The sequence below is a fragment of the Acipenser ruthenus genome, chromosome 14 (genome assembly GCF_902713425.1).
Source record: "Acipenser ruthenus chromosome 14, fAciRut3.2 maternal haplotype, whole genome shotgun sequence".
Lineage (NCBI taxonomy): Eukaryota > Metazoa > Chordata > Actinopteri > Acipenseriformes > Acipenseridae > Acipenser > Acipenser ruthenus.
The window spans coordinates 12100568-12120659 of NC_081202.1; the positions used below are offsets into that span (position 1 = coordinate 12100568).

At 37.7% G+C, this 20092-nt stretch overlaps 1 protein-coding gene across 1 annotated transcript in view; it reads right to left on the reverse strand.

Annotated features, from left to right (window-relative positions):
- LOC117419560 (kielin/chordin-like protein) overlaps window positions 1-20092 on the reverse strand; it is an 82516-nt gene that overhangs the window by 22438 nt on the left and 39986 nt on the right. The window contains exons 11-29 of the mRNA XM_034032419.3: window positions 19563-19656; window positions 18973-19052; window positions 17587-17766; window positions 16764-16857; window positions 16259-16341; window positions 15868-15961; window positions 14604-14683; window positions 14186-14271; window positions 13769-13859; window positions 13279-13378; window positions 11265-11350; window positions 10240-10333; window positions 9641-9793; window positions 9428-9534; window positions 8525-8618; window positions 4755-4928; window positions 3092-3174; window positions 2745-2838; window positions 556-738 (exon numbers count right to left, since the gene is read on the reverse strand). Of these exons, the coding sequence (XP_033888310.3) occupies window positions 556-738; window positions 2745-2838; window positions 3092-3174; window positions 4755-4928; window positions 8525-8618; window positions 9428-9534; window positions 9641-9793; window positions 10240-10333; window positions 11265-11350; window positions 13279-13378; window positions 13769-13859; window positions 14186-14271; window positions 14604-14683; window positions 15868-15961; window positions 16259-16341; window positions 16764-16857; window positions 17587-17766; window positions 18973-19052; window positions 19563-19656 (2050 nt within the window). The remainder of the gene's footprint in view (window positions 1-555; window positions 739-2744; window positions 2839-3091; window positions 3175-4754; window positions 4929-8524; window positions 8619-9427; window positions 9535-9640; window positions 9794-10239; window positions 10334-11264; window positions 11351-13278; window positions 13379-13768; window positions 13860-14185; window positions 14272-14603; window positions 14684-15867; window positions 15962-16258; window positions 16342-16763; window positions 16858-17586; window positions 17767-18972; window positions 19053-19562; window positions 19657-20092) is intronic.

A 20092-nucleotide genomic window follows, 5' to 3' on the forward strand; every position in this document is an offset into this window, starting at 1 on the left:
GTTTACTTTTTCAAAAAAGATTTGTCAGAAGGTAAAACGGTATCTGTCCTGTTCTCCTGAAAGCTCTATGTGTTCCTTTCAAACAAAAGATTTGCCAGTGTGCCTGCTCCACAATTCTGTGGCAGCTCTATGATGGGTTAATAACTGGTCATGTCTGTAACTGTAGGTGAAAAGTGACTTTCTCTGTTCATCAAAGAAAAAGATGGGATACTCTACTACAGTGTGGGGTAAGAAAAAGTGCCTAAATACATTCAAGGGTTAACAGTGACAATGGCATGGCAAAAAGCCACACTGCAAAAGTATTTCAACTATTGTACAATTAGTATTGTTACCTTGCACCCTTTATATAAAATTAGTATACTATAATGTGGGGTTGTTTCATTTGACACAAAGGATAGACTCAAATACCAGATTAGGAATGTAAATAAGACTAAACATGTCAACATGCATTACCTGGAGAAAACCTGAGCTAAATGAAATGATAGCAATTAATAAAATCAAATGGCCTGAAAAATAATACACTGTAGTTGAAACCAAACAGAAGTGCTTCTTCACCATCACAAGTGCGACAGCAGTCCTGTAAAATGGGGTTGGCACACAGGATGGGGGCGCAGGGCCTGCGCTGGCAGGTGATGGTCCCGTTATTGCAGATACAGGAACGGCACTTTTCAGAGGGGTCATAGAAACGCTCCATGTGTTTGTAAGGGAGTCCAGCATACAGACACTCAGCTGGAGCGGCTGTGAAGAAGTAAAAACAGCAGATCAACTGGCTATTTTTCCAGCGTCTGGTGCATAGTATCATACTACTCTTAGTATGACTATGACATTCCTAGTTTAGAGTTCACTTTGTGATTTTGTTTTGAAAGTAAAATCTAAACCTGTAGCAGGTTGACAATTGAATTAAACACATTAATATGAACGATGTGTATGACATAAAGCTAAACAGAGCAAGGTTGAAATTAATAGCCGCAATACACTTGGAGACAGAAACAATTACACACAATTTGTGCCTCTTGTGAAGTGACAAGCAGATGGGCTGTGATCATTTATGATTTGCTGGCCTGACAAGGTTTTAGCTGTTCCCTCATAAAAGCATTTTAATATGCCGACATTACTGTCTGAAACACACACCATCTGCAAACCTCCTTGCAATACAATGACAAAAACAAGTTACCATGTTCTGCAATGCTTTTGGCAATTCATCATCATCATTATTATTATTATTATTATTATTATTATTATTATTATTATTATTATTATTATTATTATTATTAATGGAGGACAGATAAACAAACAGTGTTTTATACATTGAGAGACCACACAAATGTTCTGTTGTAGTCCCCAGTCCAGCTACTCAACTTTAAACTTGGAAAGGGGTTTTTAGGAAAATGCCAATTCTTGCAATAAACAGAGCAAATGTGGATATTTTTCAATTTATTATACATGTGTTAATATGATCTCAATACATGTTACTCTTTTTTTCATATGATTTTTTTTTAAATTTTTTTGCTAAAAGTGAGTAGGTCATATAAAAATTCTTCAGTAAACAATTTTAAATATTTATAACCCATCTATTTTGTTCTAATTGACCTGACGGAGGCTACCACATTTTACATAAACATTTTGATCATAACATTTTTGTGACCTCTCCTAATGTTGAACATCATGAATTATTTGGATTTTGTTACACAGAAAAACATAATTCTGCCATGCATTTCCTTAGACTGATTGTATTGCCAATTGTTTAGATATCACCATTCATTGCAATACATACAGTACATACTGTACTACGACACGCTAGGTACCAGTGTTCATGGTCAGCTGAAGTACATATCATCTGTGTTATAGCTTGGTGGTAGTGTTATTTTTTTGTATATGTTTCATGTATTGTGATATACTGTACCACATCAATACAAAGCTAACAAACTGCAACAGGGTCTACTTCAGAGTTGTGCATGCCAGGCTTTTTTTTTTTTAACAGAAAAGGCTATCGCCACATATTGCTTTACCACCACCAGCAGTATTCAGATGAAATGCCTCTCAATGAAATAAGTTATCTAACCAGGCAAAGATGCTCACATATAATTCTGAATCTGTCAGTTCAGATGTCTGATGAGCAGCATGTTGTGCTTCATCACAGTCATACTACAGTATATTTTAAATCATTTTTGACAGTGAAGTCACTGAGATCAATGAATGGGGCAGCACTGGATATCACAATACACTAAACCCCTTTACATCCACAGACTTTCTTTTAAGCCATCTTCAAGAAACTCAATTGAACACCATTTGCAAATAATACTGCATATTATACAGTGCATTTAGCAAGTACAGACATTTAAATGAGTGAATAACTGTGATGATGACCCAGTGACATGCAGTGGCTTGTTTGTATTCAGTGCTGCAATTGAAAACGTACATTATGGTGGGGGGTTAGGGTTAGGGCTAGGGTTAGGGTTAGGGATCACTCTGGTAATTCCAAAAGGAATTCCTTGCATGGAATACTGTTCACAATGCAAATGAATGCATGGTGTTTTAAATCCTCTAGCCTGAAGGCATGTAGGTTATACAATGAGCCTAATGCCGACTCATGCTGCTTGCGTCTTTCTGTGTGCACTGCACATGGATAACTGCATTCCTACTGTACAGTCACTGTTGCTTTGTATTACAGATTAAGTCCAAAATCCAAAGCATGTGACCTATTTTTCCATCTAGCTGTTTGAATATAAAAGCAATGTTCTCACCGGGACACTGGGGGCAGCACTCGCCGGGTGTCAGGAACGGATTGCTACACAGCAGTGGGGGGCACCTCTTGGACAGACACTGAACATTGCCATTCTGCGAGAGACATCAAAATGCAAAAAGTCCATCAACATTTTTCACTGTTCTACTGTTCACAAACTAAGAATTTCAGCAGTGGACAGGAGATTTAAAGCCATGTTGGTTACACATCGAGATTGAAGGTCCCAAGATAAGTTATAGCACAAACAATGAATATAAATATTGCAATGCAGACTTATTCATTCAGTATACCAGAAACCCTCAGTGCCAAAATCTTGTATCATTGTGCATCAGCACTTCCAAAACTTACTATACAGTGACAGTCTTTGCATTTGTCTGTAGGATGCGGAAATTCTGCTCCATTTGGATATTCTTTTCCTGCATAGTTACAACCTAAAAAATAATAACACACACAAAAAGCAGAGAGACAAGTCAAAAGCAGATACAAGCAGTCAACCTGTAACAAACATAGAATTCGGGCACAAAGCAATTAAAAGTTGGATGGGTAGAAATCCTCAGCTCAGGCATCTTGTTAGTTAAGCAAAAAAGAGCAGTCTCTCTTTGCTGTGTTCAGAGGTCAACAAACTCAATGATACAGATCTCTTCAATTAAAAGATAACTTTATACTATGAATCAGACTCTCGCTACTTCACGAATGGCCTTGCTGCTTAGGTGACATTTACTGGGGGTTAGATTACATCTAAAACTAAGGTGGCTTGTCCCTTCTGAGAACCTGACAAAATTGTCTTGCATTCCAGTTTTTGTTTTCTCTTAAGCAGCTTTCAAATCTAACAATTCCTGAAATTTAGGGCACCGCATAATGGAAAGGGAGATATGACGCAGGGATGTTTTATCTTTTTGGAAGTTACAATCTCCACGAATCAAACCGACTTTTGAAATAAAATAAGAGTCTGGAACTGCACAAACACCCACGTTAAGAGCATGGCAACAACAGAAGGGAAGAAAAGATCTATTTTTCTGACACTTCTAATTTACTAATTTATGTATCTTGGCCCAATATATTTACATATTTAGAAGTACATAGAAGTGTACTTGCCCCGTTATTATTGTTGTGGATATAAGCTAGATCTCATTCCCATTGTAGAATAATAATATATCTATAATATACATTGTGTTATTGCTTTTTTAAAGTGAAGAGTGCTATATACTGTATGAGCAAATTCAAAGCTGTTTTTTTAAAAAAGGACCTGGGTTACCTTATGCTCCAAAATCTCAGCACAAAGGTAATAATAATCTGACTTGCAAGGTAAGAAGTTCATATCCAGTCTGTGATCAACAGATAGGGCTTAAACATTTTGGACTTTGTTAGGGGACAATATTTAGGGCAATGCCTTTTTCCCTTTTTATATTATTATTTATCAGTAGCTTCTAAAGGGAATTTTTGCCATATAAATGTATCACAAACTAGTCCAAAATGATATCCTTTGAACGAATGCACTTTCATGCATGTGTAATTCATCTTGTATAATATGTTAATGTATTTTGTATCTGTAACACACTGAAGGAAGTCACTTCCTGATTGATTCTGAACAACTAATTGGTGCATGCTTAGTTTTCACAAATAGCATTTCCATTTGCAGTATCTTAGATTATAACTCTAGTGTACCCTTTTATTTGGGGATATGCATGTGACATCTAAAACACTGCTGTTACAAATGTGAATACATAATACACTATTGTATTGTCTTCAGTTTTACAGCATTCAAGTTATTCTACTGCATGTTTTATTATTCAAACCACATTTTTTGTGTCAAAAACATTTTTACTGCAAACTGCTATATTGAGACGGATAACTAGCACAGCTTAGACAGTTTTCATATCTTTAATTATGATCCAAACGTTAATTTCAGGTCTCGGTACTGGAGACTCTCAATCACAGTTGTAGAGTACACGGTTTCCTCTTCAGGATAGTTCTGACAGTTATGGTCTATCATCTCACTGAAGTGAATTACCATTACAGTTGTTTTTGCAGCAGGATCCAGGCAGTGGGTACGTGCAGGTGGCACCGGGACAGGTATGGTCCTCACAGTTCACATGGCCATTATAACACACACACCTCTGGCAGGGGTTCAGAGGGTTAGGGAATTCTTCTCCATTCACAAACACACGGTTTTCAAACATGCAATCTGTAAATCAAAGCGACAGTGAAATTCACATAGTGAAAAAAGTCAAAATCAGGTAGAACATTAGTCAAAACTCTGTCTGCTTGATTTAGTGTCATGTTTTATACAAATGATAAAACGACCTTACAGCTAATTTATATAATTTAAACAAAGTTATACTTAAGATACTATGAAAAGGGTTTGACTTTTCCTTTGAAAGTCTGTATTGTTCCAAACATCAACTATTAAATCATTTAACATACACAAACAGCATATATCATATTAATTATAGTTAATCTTGCTGGAGGAATCTGCTCTACATGCTAATGAATAAAAACAGAAATATTATCTTTTGTGAACAAAAACAAAGCATCTCAGAGGCATAATGTACTGTAAGGAGAATGACATCTGATGGAATAGTCCAACTTAACTGAGAGAACCAGAGAACACAGTTGAGAACGTATAAAGCCAGTATCTCAAAGCTTTAAGTCTTTATCATACATAAACCAAAGAGTCACATGAACATAAGTTAGCCATCTTAGGTAACCGGAAAAAGTGAAGGGTACCATTAGATTTTCCCTTCAACTGCAATGCTTAATTATGTCATATCATGAACAGGGAGACAGAAACACAGACTAAAATTAAAGAAACAAACAAAAACAAAATTGATCGATCACAGATAGCCTCTGTAGCTTTTTCAGTTAGTTAACACAGATTTTATTTACAGAAAGTATTTCATTTATCAGACTTATCTTTGAAAGGCTGAATAAAAGTCTGTGCTTGAGAACAAATAGTAAACTGAAACCAAATTAAATTAAAGTGGAGAAATTGACCTTTTTAAGAGAGAGAAAGCTTCACGCCTCACCGTGTTCAGCAGGGATCCAAGAAATCTGTTATGCATGGCAAGTCTCTCAATAAATCAGTGACATGATGAACACTTTAAAAGACTATTCACTTAAAGAATATATAGTTGGTTTGAAGGAGTGGCTTTGTGAGAGAGAGGTTGATAATACCACTGGCATAGATATTTCTGTTTCTTCAGTTCTATTAATGCTAAATACAATATCAGAGTAGTAGCATTGGCATACCTGTAGGTTTGTTTTGGTGTCACGATGAAGATATTACAGTCAATTTTAAAAACCCAAGTTAACATCCAAGGATGGAACAAAATGTAACCATCAATTTAAATAATGTGAATGTTCTACAATTACTATGCAAAGGTGAACATTGGCAGAATATAGTGCAGTACCAAAGCAGGCCAATTAAACAGGTGTTAAATACTAGTAGATATAAGTCATTTTAACACTGCATTAAACCAAGAACTAGGGGTGTGCTGAGAACCCATTACAGTGCACTCCATTTATAAGAATCACTGATATAAGAATCAACACCACTGGGACAAAATCATTGCTATACTATCCAATGTAAAATAATCTGCTTGTAAGAATCAAGCCATCCACTTACAAGAATCATTTCGGGGCAAACTGACTACATGTAATACGATACTTGATCAAGTGCAATGACGTGTACAGCCAATAAAGCTGTTTTTTAATTTGATGTGGATTGTGCAATGATGTTTGTAATCAAACGTGAATGCACCACTGCATTGTGCAGGTATGTTTTTTGTGTTCTCTGATTGTGAAAATGTGTTTCAATAAAGTGAATACACATTCATGCTTTGTGATTTTTAAATGAAATGTGCTACATAAATAAAATGTATTATTATTATTATTATTATTATTGCACTCAGTACAGCAGTGTTATTGTGTGATATGCATGTAGAGGGAGTTGGATTGCGTCACGGCGCAGTGAGGAGGTGGAGGGTCGGGGGAGGGAGATTGCAGAGCTTTGCATCTCTGCTTACTTAAAAACTGTGAGATTTACATCGCAACAGAAAATAAGTAAACCACAGATGATTAAAGCAGCGGTAGTCCTGATAGTAAAATACTGTACTGTAATGTAATTTTAATTCAAAGACCATTACACATAACACAGGGCAGTTAACTAGGCACCCTCACGAGATGATCGCTTCTCAAGTATACTGTAGTAAAATAGGATTCTGCAGCCTTCAGTAAACATAATCGTGATCATATAATAAGTTGCTTACCCACGAGGACTTGTTTTGATGTATTTTCCTCAGTGATTGAGCACCATTGACATTTGTATATTGTATTTAAACTGATGTGCGGAGGCGCTTTTGCTAATTGTACAGGCTGAAGTGTTGATTTAGAGTTTAAAACTGGTGTTGGTTTTATTTTTCTTACAGTGCAGTGAGGAAACAACTGCTAATAACACAAACAAACAAAATAAACCTTGCTTTCAGCTGGAGAACTAACTAAACAATACTTTGTGTGGTCCCTATGAATACATGCGGGAACTCATGACATCTAGTGGTCAACCCTTTACACTGCAGGGAACAAAGCTTTCATTATCAAACCAACATATTAATTCAGCCGCACTTCACCACAGTAATCATATCGGTCCGCTTTTAAGAATCAACCGTTTATAAGAATCAAATCATGCGGGATGGATGTGATTCTTATTAACGGAGTGCACTGTACTCGTATTCAGAAATCAACACTCAATACTTGTTTTTACTGTATGTAATTTAGGAGGTGTTTGTATTTTGTCATCTTATCATTTACTTGTTTTGTATGTTATTTTTTTTGTTATTTTTATATGTAAAGTGCTTTGAAGAGATTTATCGCGAAAGACGATACATAAGAAATGCAGATTAATTGGTTGATGGCGATGTCACCAGAAGTATTGTAAAAATCCATTTTTGGCCCAGTTTTTTCCCTCAGAAAGTGACCATACAGTGTTCTGATGTTTATTTAACAATGATGTTTATTGTCTTGAGAGCCAATATGGGATGTCTGTGATGGGGTGGTGATTAATGTACACAGTTGACGTGTGTAGACCACTTAGACCAGATTGCAAATCATGTATTTAGTATTGTTATTATGAATGGAGGGGGGTGCTTGTGTGCAGAACATTAGTTACTTTGCAGTAGACTGGGCTCTTTTAAAGTGTTTTGTGGATAAAACACGGTGAATAGATAGGAAGTGAAAATAGTCCATCTAAAAAAAAATCCTGTTATCCATATTGAATGATGTCACACAGACACAAACTTTTCCACATCATTATTTTAAACAACACCTGGTGTGAGCTACAATTACCGACACTCATCAAGCGTGATCTCTCATAACTAATTTTAGTTGCAAAATCCAAGTGTGAATAACCAGGAGATGACCATTTTCACACCTTTATCTCCATATACGATAATAAAAGTGGCAAAAAAAAGTACAAAATGGAAGCTGACTACAGTGCTGCTTTGTTATGATGCCATAGCTATTAAGAGACTGTGTTGTAGGTTTTCAGGCTTATAATAGAATGACGTGTGAAATGACTTGATGTGGAAAATGTGAGCCACAGACTGATTGCCCTGTTACTGGTTCCGCTCTCTTAAGGGTTAAGGCCTTACAAAGAGTCTATTCCATTTTCAATGACAAAATGGTCTTATTAAAAAAAAAATATATATATATATATATATATATATATATATATATATATATATATATATATTCAGTTTATTCTTAAAGATCTTGGTGATGCAGTACCTGGACACCTGGGGCAGCACTGTCCGGCCTTCATCTCAGGTCTGGAGCAGGTCACTGGAGAGCACACTGTGGGGATACAGTTCACAGTACCGTCCTATGAAGGGGAGAAACATGACAAAGGAACATGGAATTGAATGCAGCCAGGACAATAACTACTGCGTCCATCAACCCACTCAAAATATATGTATCTAATGGATTCTATGTTCAGTAAGGTTTAAAGTGTAGTTTCTTGGAGAGGACCAACGCCGCAGCCATACAACTAGCACAAAATACAAATTACATATATCAGTGCAGTGGTGGATGTAGTCAATCCAGGTAAAGGGATTTCTTCATTCACTTTACATTTATGTTAATAAAAAACTATTTTTCCTATTAACTATCTATCTGAAGTAAATTACTCAATAAGAGAATATTACTGCAACCACCCATAGTGTCTTTCTGCTGTTATAAAATAGTGTAAGAGACCCATGAGTGTGCTGTGGCGAACCATTTATTAATGAATGTTATCCTTACAACGAACTTCCTAGCAATTGGAAAGACTGAGCTAGTGAAGTTATTTTTCTTGTGTAACATGGCCATATTTTTTTCTCTGCTGGATCCTAAATTCAGATGATGTGTAAAAAATATAAATGTTTCTCAATTACGTGTTCATTCCAGCAGAGGAAACAATTTCCTCAATTAAAAAAGGTATGTTATTGATTGGTATGTTATTGATTGGTATGTTAGACATTTCAGCAATGCATCAGGGATATTGTATGGTTATCTTAAGAATATGAAGGTTCTAGAGCTAAGCAGTGAGGTATTAAATTTCACCTGTGCATCCTGTGGTCATTCTATTTTGTTCAGCGGATCAGTATTATCAGGGATTGAACAATTGAGCTAAAAACCAATACAAAAGCTCACCTGACACCTGCAGTTTTGGCAGGGTCTATCTGGGTCTATGAAGTCTTGTCCATTGTTGTATATGCGCTGGTTATAGGTACACCTGTCACACACTGCACAGCAGTCACCTAGTCAACAATGAAAAAGAAAAAATAATTCACACACTTTTTTTTTTTTAAATCCAATTTGGAGCACAGGATTTTGTCAGTGGTGGAGAGGCCTGTTCTAACTCACTATTCATTTTAGTAGGATGTAGGCAAGTGATGCGCGGGCAGGGTAAGACACGGCAGACTGGCTCCCCATTAGTGCAGACACAAGTGCTGCAAGGGTCTTTATCAGGCTCCCAGTCTGTCCCATCCTCGAACTCCACTCCATTCAGGACACACACTTTAAGAGCAAGAGACAAAACAACACATCAGTGTTGCACAGGGGGACTCATCTTTGGGTCTTAAATGTGCAATGATTTAATTCTGAAATCCACTTTTCTACACTTCTTTAACTTCAGTATCTTTTAAATTGCCTCATACTGAGGAGGGTATTATTTCCAGATTTACTGTATATAGTATTAAACACACAGTGTGGTCTATTCAATTGATCTAAACAATGTCAGATCTTAATTCCACTGTCCTTGAAACCAAATCTCCCTGGAGTTTTACAAAAAAAGTGGTGATATTTAGGTAAAGCAATTTGCCACTGTTTAGATTTATTATAAAGACCTCATTATGTATGAAGCAGACAACATTGTACTTGCATTGTGCAATAAATTCAACCTTGTGGATTGCCGTTCCCATCAAACTCAATACAAACTAATGTAAAAAAGAAGCCCATAATACCTTTGCAGATTGGACAGCAATGTTGAGGGTCAATCACAGGGTTAGAGCACTGAACAGATGGGCACACCTCCTCTTGGCACCTCACATTTCCACCCTGAAACAAGCACAGCTTTCTTAGTTCTTTCTGAATCGAATCAATAACCAGTGTTGAAAGGATTTAAAAACGGTTTTCAGTCACAGTAGTCTGGGCTTTTTTATTTCTGCTTACTGCATCATCGGATGTTATTTCCAGCAAATTTCCAGCCTAATTGAATCTAACCATGTATTATTTAACTTCCAATGCATGAAGGTCACCATGTTTCCATCCTGGGTGAGGCAATCATGGTAGCTAATTTTCTTATTTTTTTTTTCTTCTTATTTTCATCATCAAAGTGTCCATGGAAGTTGAAAGAATCCCATAATTAGAGAGGAGGACAATCTATTGATTCACATATATGACACATCATACATATCATGTATAGACCTGTGACAATTTGAAGTCTCTAAAAAGTACAGACATTGTGACAGCCACCCTTTCTATCAATATACTGTACATAAGTCACCTCCCCACTGGAACCTGTTAGCAGCAACTACACTTATAATTTTGAAGAGTGTAGATCTTTCACTCAGAATGTCAATGACAAAGCATTGTAAATGTATAAAACACAACAGGTTCTATATAAAACACATTAAAGTGAATGTTTATAGATGTAGAAGTTTAGTAAAACAGAGCTTACCTTCGTTTTGTTTAAAATTCCCATTACTTTCTATAATTTCTTAAGGCTTGAATATGCAATTTTAGCAAAGTTGAGAGTGGTCTTTCTCTTGCACTCCTTGCATGACAGACCCATTTCGCTTCACTTGCAGGCCAGACACAGCAAAGAGTGTGTGAGCAATACACTCTCAACTTGATTAGTGATAGCCTCCGAACACTTATAAACATGCATTATAAGAGATCATGGTATTTTGTTTTTGACTTTATTGGGGAAATACACTATGCTGTCCCATACATGGCAAAAAACTTTGTAGAAAAGGACTGAACTCACTGTGCAAGTGCACTGCAGGCAGGGGCTGCTTCCTGGGGGGGTGAACACCCGTCCACTGGTGTAAATCCGTCTCTCATACTCACACACTGAGGGGACAGAAACACACACCAGTGAAAGCTCTATAGGAGCTGTAAGCCATCAATGCCAACTTCGGAAGAACCTGCCATTCGATCCCTTGTTGTGTAAAATATCTTTTTTAAAAGTCAGGAGAAGGGAGTGAGACACACTTTGATAATACATTAATCCTGCCAACCATATCAGAAATATTTCTGAAAACTGTTTGTGTAGATGTATGTATTTAGTGCAGAAGATGTGGTTAACCCGTATCATATAATGGTGTTTGATATATTCTGTTCACAGATGTTTGTGACAGAGAACCTTCCACTATGGCGGTGGTACCCTGAATAAAAACAAGCGAAGACAACCTTTGCAGGGCCACTGAACTATTGTTATGTCTTTAATTCTGCTTGCTGTTTACAAAACTTTCCCTCAAAAGACTTTAATCCTGGCAGCATGTCTACTCTATCTATAGCACCTCAATAGCATGTTTATTTTCATTTACAGACAATCACTAGTCAAATGTCTGGTGTTTGAAAGATTAAGCACAGCATGATATGATGAAGGCTCAAATGCAATCCAATCATGTTTTCGGCAGGATACACTTTAAACAGAACAATTATCTTTCAGAAAAAAAGAAAAAAAAAACTGTTAAGGGTTTAGGAATTTTTCTGACACCGTGAAATGGCTCTATCATTAAATCAAGGTCAATGACGACAAGTCTAGACCCCCGAAGGAATGTCATTTCAAAGCATTTTTTTCCCCTTCCACAATCCTCCATCTGCTTTATTAAAAAACCTTGAGGGTCTAATCCCACACCATCATTAAAAAGCCTCCCTCAGACCTTCCCATCCCACACAGGGGCCTTACACTTCTGTTCAACACCAAGCGCATCTGCTGCTTAAGTAGCCCTCCGCTGCACCGTCCCATAAATAGTATAAAAACATTAGAACTGATAATCGATTACAGACTATCACACAGGTTTCTCAACACTTTGAAAACGTATGTAATTCTGACTGCCTGTTTATATAACCCACATCTCTCGTTTAAAAAAATAAAATTCAATTAACCACTAAAAATCTCCTACAAACAAACATTCATTAAGGATGAGTCACAGTGGAGATGCGAGACAAAGTCAGCAGGCTGCTTTACACAAATCACTGAGCTCAGTGGTTCCGTCTCTCTCCTTTTTTCATGAACTTTAACTCTTTTTCAGAAAACTATCTTTAAACCAGCAGTGTTGTCACAAAGCTGAGGAATTTGAACGCACTCATGACAGAACTGTGACCAGTGACCTCCTCTGGGACCTGTGTGGAAGTGCAGAGTGCCTAACGCAGGGATTTATTTTTCTTTTGCTTCCTTGAGCAGAGCAAACACACACACACACACACACACACACACACACACATACAAAACCCCACATACAGTATAATAGCATAATTCCATACTGTACTTCACATTTTCTTTTAAAGCAAGGAGGAGAATATAAAGTAACTTGGAGCAGCCCTTGTTTCATGCAGATGAAATTTAAGATGGCAGTGTGTTATTGCAACTGCTCAGCATGGCTGGATGATTTCTTAATGATTTGTTTAGGTCATGGTATGGGGGTTAGTTCCCTGTGCTGCTGATTTTATAAACAAGTGCTTTATGTCAGTGTCGGAAACCTGTGGCTTTTTAAATCCCAGAATTCCCAGCCTATACAGTCATTTGTGGTCAGAGCTCAGGACAGGGATCCTGGGACATGATCGAGTGAACTCAGAACTAAAGAAAGAATATTATTATTATTATTTATTTCTTAGCAGACGCCCTTATCCAGGGCGACTTACAATCGTAGGCAAAAACATTTCAAGCGTTACAATACAAGAAGACCTACATTTCCTTAATGTTATTGCGGTTGCCGGTATAAAGATAGAAACTAAAACAACACACAGTAAGTGTACTGTAGAGTGTTACTTACTGTCACAGCTGGGGCAGCACTGTCCTATCTGTTTGGCTGGATGGCTGCATCTAATAGGAGGGCAATTGGGGTCCAAGCGCTCACAGGACACCTGACCTGCCTGTTACAGAAGGTGAGTCAACAAAAAAGTGTTTATTGACCAATTTTCATTAAATGTGCTTTTGCACTTTTTTATTTATGTGAATACTCCAATTAATGCATTTCAAGTGAAGATTGATACTGCTCATCTTGTAGTCCACTCAACACTGTAAATAATGATAACAAAAATGTAACAAACCCTCCATTATGACATACATCCTACAAGTGAAGTCAAGCGCTAGAATATCTTTGTGTGTTCAAATAGCTGATGATATTCCTCCAATGCATCTGAAATGTATCTCTCAACCGTATACCTACTCTCTCTGTATCTCCCCCCATATAACTTCAATCTGTTAGTACTCACTTATCAAACAATCAGTCTTTATACCAGGCAGAAACCATAAGAACTTACCGAACACCTGCAGCTCAGGCAAGGGTTAACGGTTGAGATGAAGGACTGGCCATCAACAAACGTCTTCGAGTCATATTCACACTCCTCACAGCTAGCCGAAGAAAAGCCAACAATCAGAAATTCTAAACTATCTGGCAAACCTAACATTTCTTTCCACTTTACATTTTGGTTAGGACCCACCGACCATAAACATCTGGTTTCACAAACTCTTGAATTATCTAATGCTACATATACATGCATACACATATATGGTTTTGGCCTATTTATTGATACATTACTGGGGGCAATGTAACAATTTAGCAAATCAATGTGGCCAATAAATGCAGCCATTTCGTGAGTCTAGATGAGGAACCAAGCCAACAAACAACAGTGACTGGGCCCATTACAGAACTGGCATTCCTGTCACTGCATTCTTACCGTGGGCAGCAGTCTCCAGGCCTCTGAACAGGATTCCTGCAATGCACTGGTGGGCACGCGATAGGGTTACAGTCGATATCACCATTCTGCGCAGGGATATATGGAAATAACTTAAGTGACAGCCACAGAAATGTGTCCTAAAATTCCTCTACTTGATTCCCCATTGCCATCCTATATTGTATTCCGAGTAAGGATACACTATCTAAATACTGAATTATGTAGGAACTTAAGATAGGAAAACCCAAAGGAATGGTCATATAGGAATCCTTGTAAGCACAATATTGTAATAATTGTATGTTTGCAAAAACAGTGTTACTATATTAGCAGGTACACATAGTGTTATTTTTCTGAGAGAACAAAGGTTTTAAGTAAAGTGTATTAATTACTGATTATTTCTGAAGCTTGGTACTGGACTTACCACACATGTGCACTCTGCACAGCGGTCTCCATTAGACACTCTGTCTCCATTCACATACTCCTGTCCATTCAAATGGCAACCTAGTGCATTATATCAAAGATGAACACATCAGATCAACAGCTACATTCAAACTAACAAAGTGAGCAGCAGAATTATGCCAAGGCCATATTGCATGCTTGATCTGTAGAGTAAAAATCGGTTAAGAAATTGATGAATTAATAGGGTTTAATAATGGGGTCAGTTCCATTACTTCTTTCTAATTTAGGAATTCTAAGAATAATCTGTCTCCTAATATTCTTACTTTTTGTATTTGGTCAAATCAAAAGCACAAAAAAGCACAGAAAACTATATTATGAAAATTAGCTTAGTTTAGCTTAGGTTGCTTTTTGGATGTGGGGATGGAGCTATCCTAATCCTTACTACATGAAAACATATTATACAGCATCATTGAAAAGCGCTTGCATCTGTTTTCCAAAACCAGTTGTATAGCTAACTTTTTTTTTTTTTAGGGATATAATTATACTGATGAAGTCAAATATTTTGTTTACTGATAAGTGGACTGTTTGATGTTATGAATGGGAGGACCTGCTAGAACCTCTCAAGTAGAGACAGACGCGTAACTGACAGAACAAAATGCTTTTACCAAGTTTAATCCTAACTTTGGACTATTAGACAAGTCTGACATAAAAGACTAAAACAATATAGGTTATGGTACCTAAAAGTACTCCATACTTGATAATTTTATACATGACCCTGCGTACAAACACAAAATGACTGAACTAATATTCAGATATTATTGTTCTTTTTAAATGAACAGGTAATGGAATTTGACAATATATTTTTATGTAAATAATTACTATTTTAAACATTTCCAAATTTAAAAAATGCATTGACCAGTAATACAGTTCATAATACAGTTCAGCAGATATTTGCTTTGCTCGAGATGGTTTATGTACTCTCTAGTACTTGCCATGTCTGATATGGTTGCTTAATTACTGATGTATTACAGGTATCACGCTGCTCTACTTATTCCAGTTCTCTGCAGTTTTGTAAAGCCGAGATCTGTCTTGCCAAGCTTTTAATTGATGTTAAAATCATTCAGAGTGATGGCACACATTTGCCTATCCTGGGAGCCAACTTAACATTTTGTCACCAGCACAGTTCAGTAACTTCGGCCCTGAAGCCTCTATCGACAATCACTTATTTTAGGAAATGATTATACGATGACAGGTCACCAGTGTGCTAATGAAGCCTTGACACTTACCATTACAGCTAGGGCAGCATGATCCCGCTGTGGGCTTGGCAGGATTTCTACATGGGGTGTTACACCTCTCATTCTCACACAGAACTTGTCCCTCCTGCCAAAGAAAGTTAGGAAACTCAGGAATGGAGCAGACGTTTTAATTTCCCTATCTGAGGTTTCAGAATCTGAAGCTGATACACAAGGTTCCACTTTTTTCCCCTATGAAATCAAAATGAAACACAGCTGGCACTTAAAAGATATCTGCCACTAAGTATCAAAGCCATTGGTTTGTATGCAAACAGCTACTCCTGTCCCACTAGGTATGTGCTCAAAAGTGCAATTTGGGGAAGTGGAAATGAACAGAAAACCAAATATAACAAGCAAGCAATCCAATGTAATTATTTTTGCTCACCAAACATCTGCAGATATTACAGGGGCTGTCTGGTAACTTCCACTCTGATTTGTGCTCATGTTGAATGCCGACATGTACACAACCTGAAAACATGAAAAATAAAATGAAATTATTACAGGAAGTACCAAGATCTTGATTTATCCCAGGTGAGTTTGTGTTTTACCAAACCAAACAAAAAAAAAAAAAAAAAAAAAAAAGGAAAATGGTGGAACAGTGGCTTCTGGAGTTTTTACTAGTCCATATTTGGGTTAAAACACCCATTAAAAAGGCAATATCAAACCATTTCCTGTTCTCTCTGTTCAGCCAATGACCTGAATGTCAGGCTGAAGAGGAGTGAAGGAATTCTGGAACGAAATGTATCTTTTGAATTTCCTTACTAAAATTCTCAAAAATAGGAAAGCCATGTTTTCTTTTACCCTATCTGAAGATAATTGTAGCTCTTTGGTACATTTATAAAAATGGCTCTATAGTTAGCCAGGTTATTTAGAGCTACTTGATGCCTTACCTTTGCATTTGGGGCAGCATTTCTCTGGTACTTTTTCAAAGGCGGTGCAGTCAAGAGAAGGGCAGGTAATCCTTGAGCACACAACATTCCCATTCTGCAGTGAAAAAAAGAAAAACAATGGCGACCTGGTCTTACCTCCGTCCCCTCTGAAGCACTGTACCCAGGCCAGATCCCTGCCAACTTGAGTTAATGTCCCCTGGCCAGCCTACCTTTTTACGCGTTCTACTCAAACACAAAGAGATTACTGACATGATTAGTGCCACCTTTATTTTGTATTCTATACAAAGGAGCCCTTTCTGTAAAATAGGTGATGCAGAAGTCCACAGAATGGAAGGGCAGGCTTTTTTTCTGCTTCAAATGAGTCATTAAACTGTTGCTTGTAGGCATCTGTGTTATCTGAAAGTAGACTGCACGTGTGTCATGTCCTCAGCCAACAATGATGTTCTGTTTATTGAATCCCAACTGCCTAGGTTTACTTTTTAGTTAGGCATCTATTTAATTGGCACTAGTTACACAGTGCTATAAATTACAGTCACTGGTAGGCAGGGCAGTGCTACTCTGCTTGTAGAACTATAGACTCTACAGAAATACTAGCTTAGTAAAGGATTTGTATGCTTTACTGACCTTGTTTGCTTGTGTTGTGTACTGATATATCAGCACCAATTTCATTATCTTTCCATGGGGTATTGGATCCATGCAGGGCAGTCCAGTGCATGACACACACATTTCTTCCAAAATGACAGCATGTCAATTGAAATGGACCTTGAAAAATAGATAAAAACAAAACCCTGCAGACTTATAGTATTATAGTAGCTTTACTTACTGTACATAAGCAGCGCTCACACACATCTCCATTGGCCACAAAAGACATCCCGTTGGGTATCAGCTGCCCATGGAAATCACAGCTGGAGCAGTCTCTGCAACAGGGGCCGAATGGGGGCTTAACTCCGTGGGTACAGGTGTGAGGGCACTGCTGGATATCTATGCATGATGGTTTACCATTCTGGATTTAAGAAAAATAATAATCAAAGTTACAGAATGTTGAATTGTTGCTCAGCAAGAAATGCTCTACTAGTTACCAAGGATCAAACCAACCTGTGGCTGTTTCTTATCCCCTCTGTGTCAGGGTGGAAGCCCTGCAAGTGTAAACAGGGCTACGTTTGGCAGGGATGGGGTTAAATCGGTCCCTGCCAACAATCACAGATGTGTTAATTGAGGAAAGGCCAGCTGTATAAAAGGGGAGAAAGCCTTTGTATGTGGAGACAGAGTTTTGGTGAATTTCTGACCTGTGTTTTGATTTGGCTTAGTGAACTTTATAGCGATGGTGCACGTCCAGCCTGTATTGTGTTGTTTTGTGTAAACCTTTTGTTTTGGCCCTTGTTTATTCACACATAACAGAAGGTTTACACAAAACAATACAATATAGGCTGGGGATTCGCCTTCACTATAAAAGTTCAGTAACCCACATCAAAACCTCACCAAAACTCCCTCTCTACAAACAAAGGGTATCTCTCCCTTTATACTGATGGCCATTCTCTAATTAGCACTCAAAAACCTAATTGGGGTATGGCCACACCTGTGATTGTTGGCAGGGACCGATTTAACCCCATCCCTGCCAAACTTAGCACTATTTACACTGGCAGTGCTTCCACCTTGCCACACCCCCTCCCCAAAATACCTCAAACATTACTCTTGTGTTGTGACAATTACAAGAAAAGGTAGTGCTCCTACAACAGCATCTGCCTGTCAGGGGATTCTTCAGGAAAACAACCTCCATTAGCAATGTACCTCAAACCATTTTTATGGTCTACAGTTTCCAATTGCTGACTGAATGAATAAGACATCAGTGTGCACTGTGCTGCTCAAAGTAAAGTTCAACAAAACTGCTAATTCTATGGTAAGCACTCCATTGTTTTATGTTGTGCAACATATGGTACATACTGGTAACATGGTTTAACACAATTATCCCTAGCAAACCAGCACAGTTGGGGGCCCTTAATCTTTAGTACTTGGGGCACCATGCAAAGTCAAACACAGACAGCTCATGGAAACAAACACTGCATGTCTTAAATGTGTGGCTGAGCACCGTTTCCTCTGGAGTTTGCAGAAATATCTGTTAATGATAAACATTTGCTGACATTATACCACTCAGGTAAATCATTTATCAAATAAAAAAACAAAATGTGCTTGTGTTCAAATGTCAACTTACCACGCATGTACATTTCTGACAGCCATCCAGAGTGGTGAAAGGCTGTTCATGGTCATAAGGTCTCCCGTCTAGTTCACAAGCTGTACCAGAAGAAACAAACATATGTCACAGTTTATACTGTACCTGGATTTATCATTAATAAATTAATCTTGTGTAGCACATTAGTTTTGGCTTCCTGAACACCAAAAAATACACTTTTACCTTTATTTATGCCATTTGATAATTTACGCTTACAAATTATAACAGCCTAGCAAACACACAATCAAAGACCTTATAAAAAATAAAAATAAACTAATATCATATCGCAGTGTATCACATTGTTCCAAAATTACCTCATTGTGCTGCTAATCAGATTTGGAGCTTGATCTAAGGAAAATAATCCTTCGAATTTAGCTGTTAAATATATGTTTGCTGCTTGAAACAGTGGCAGACTGAAAATTGACCACAATCTATTGAGATCAACTCATTCAGATCAATGCCTGTGGCAACTGGAAAAAAAGCATAATATATACTGCCAATAAAAAAAGTGTTGTGGGCATATAGAGACTGCATAAAAATTGAAGTATAAAAGAATGTAAAATCTTCCTTACCTGGGCAGGAGGGACAGCACTGACCAGGTTTCTGGAAAGGATTCCCACACGAGATGGGCTGACACTGCACCGGGGAACACCTGACCAAGCTGTCCTGTAACAGCCCAAGAGTAGATTTAAAATGTGTCATCCACATTTCATGCACAGTGACCACAGTACAGTAAATTGTCATCAGGGTGTGTAACGTATGAAAAGAACATCAATATGCAATTCCAGGTTGGAACATGGTTGCTGGGCAGGTTAAGGTTCTTCCTGCCAGTGATCAGTGTTGCAGCCAGGTTCGACGTCTGTGTTCCAAGCTTGATCTCCACAAAACATCTCATTTCTGATTTGCTTCTGCAACCCAATTGATGGGCACAGGAAGAAGTGCTGTAAACTACCTCTTGGCAGAGATACAGTACCTGATCTTCATCTGTTTTGTCTCTGTAACCATATTCTATTGCCACTGTGCATCTTATTAAGCTCATTTTGTATTTATTGGATTAGTCCTTGTAATGGGGTTCATCAGCTATTCCAAACCATTCTGTATG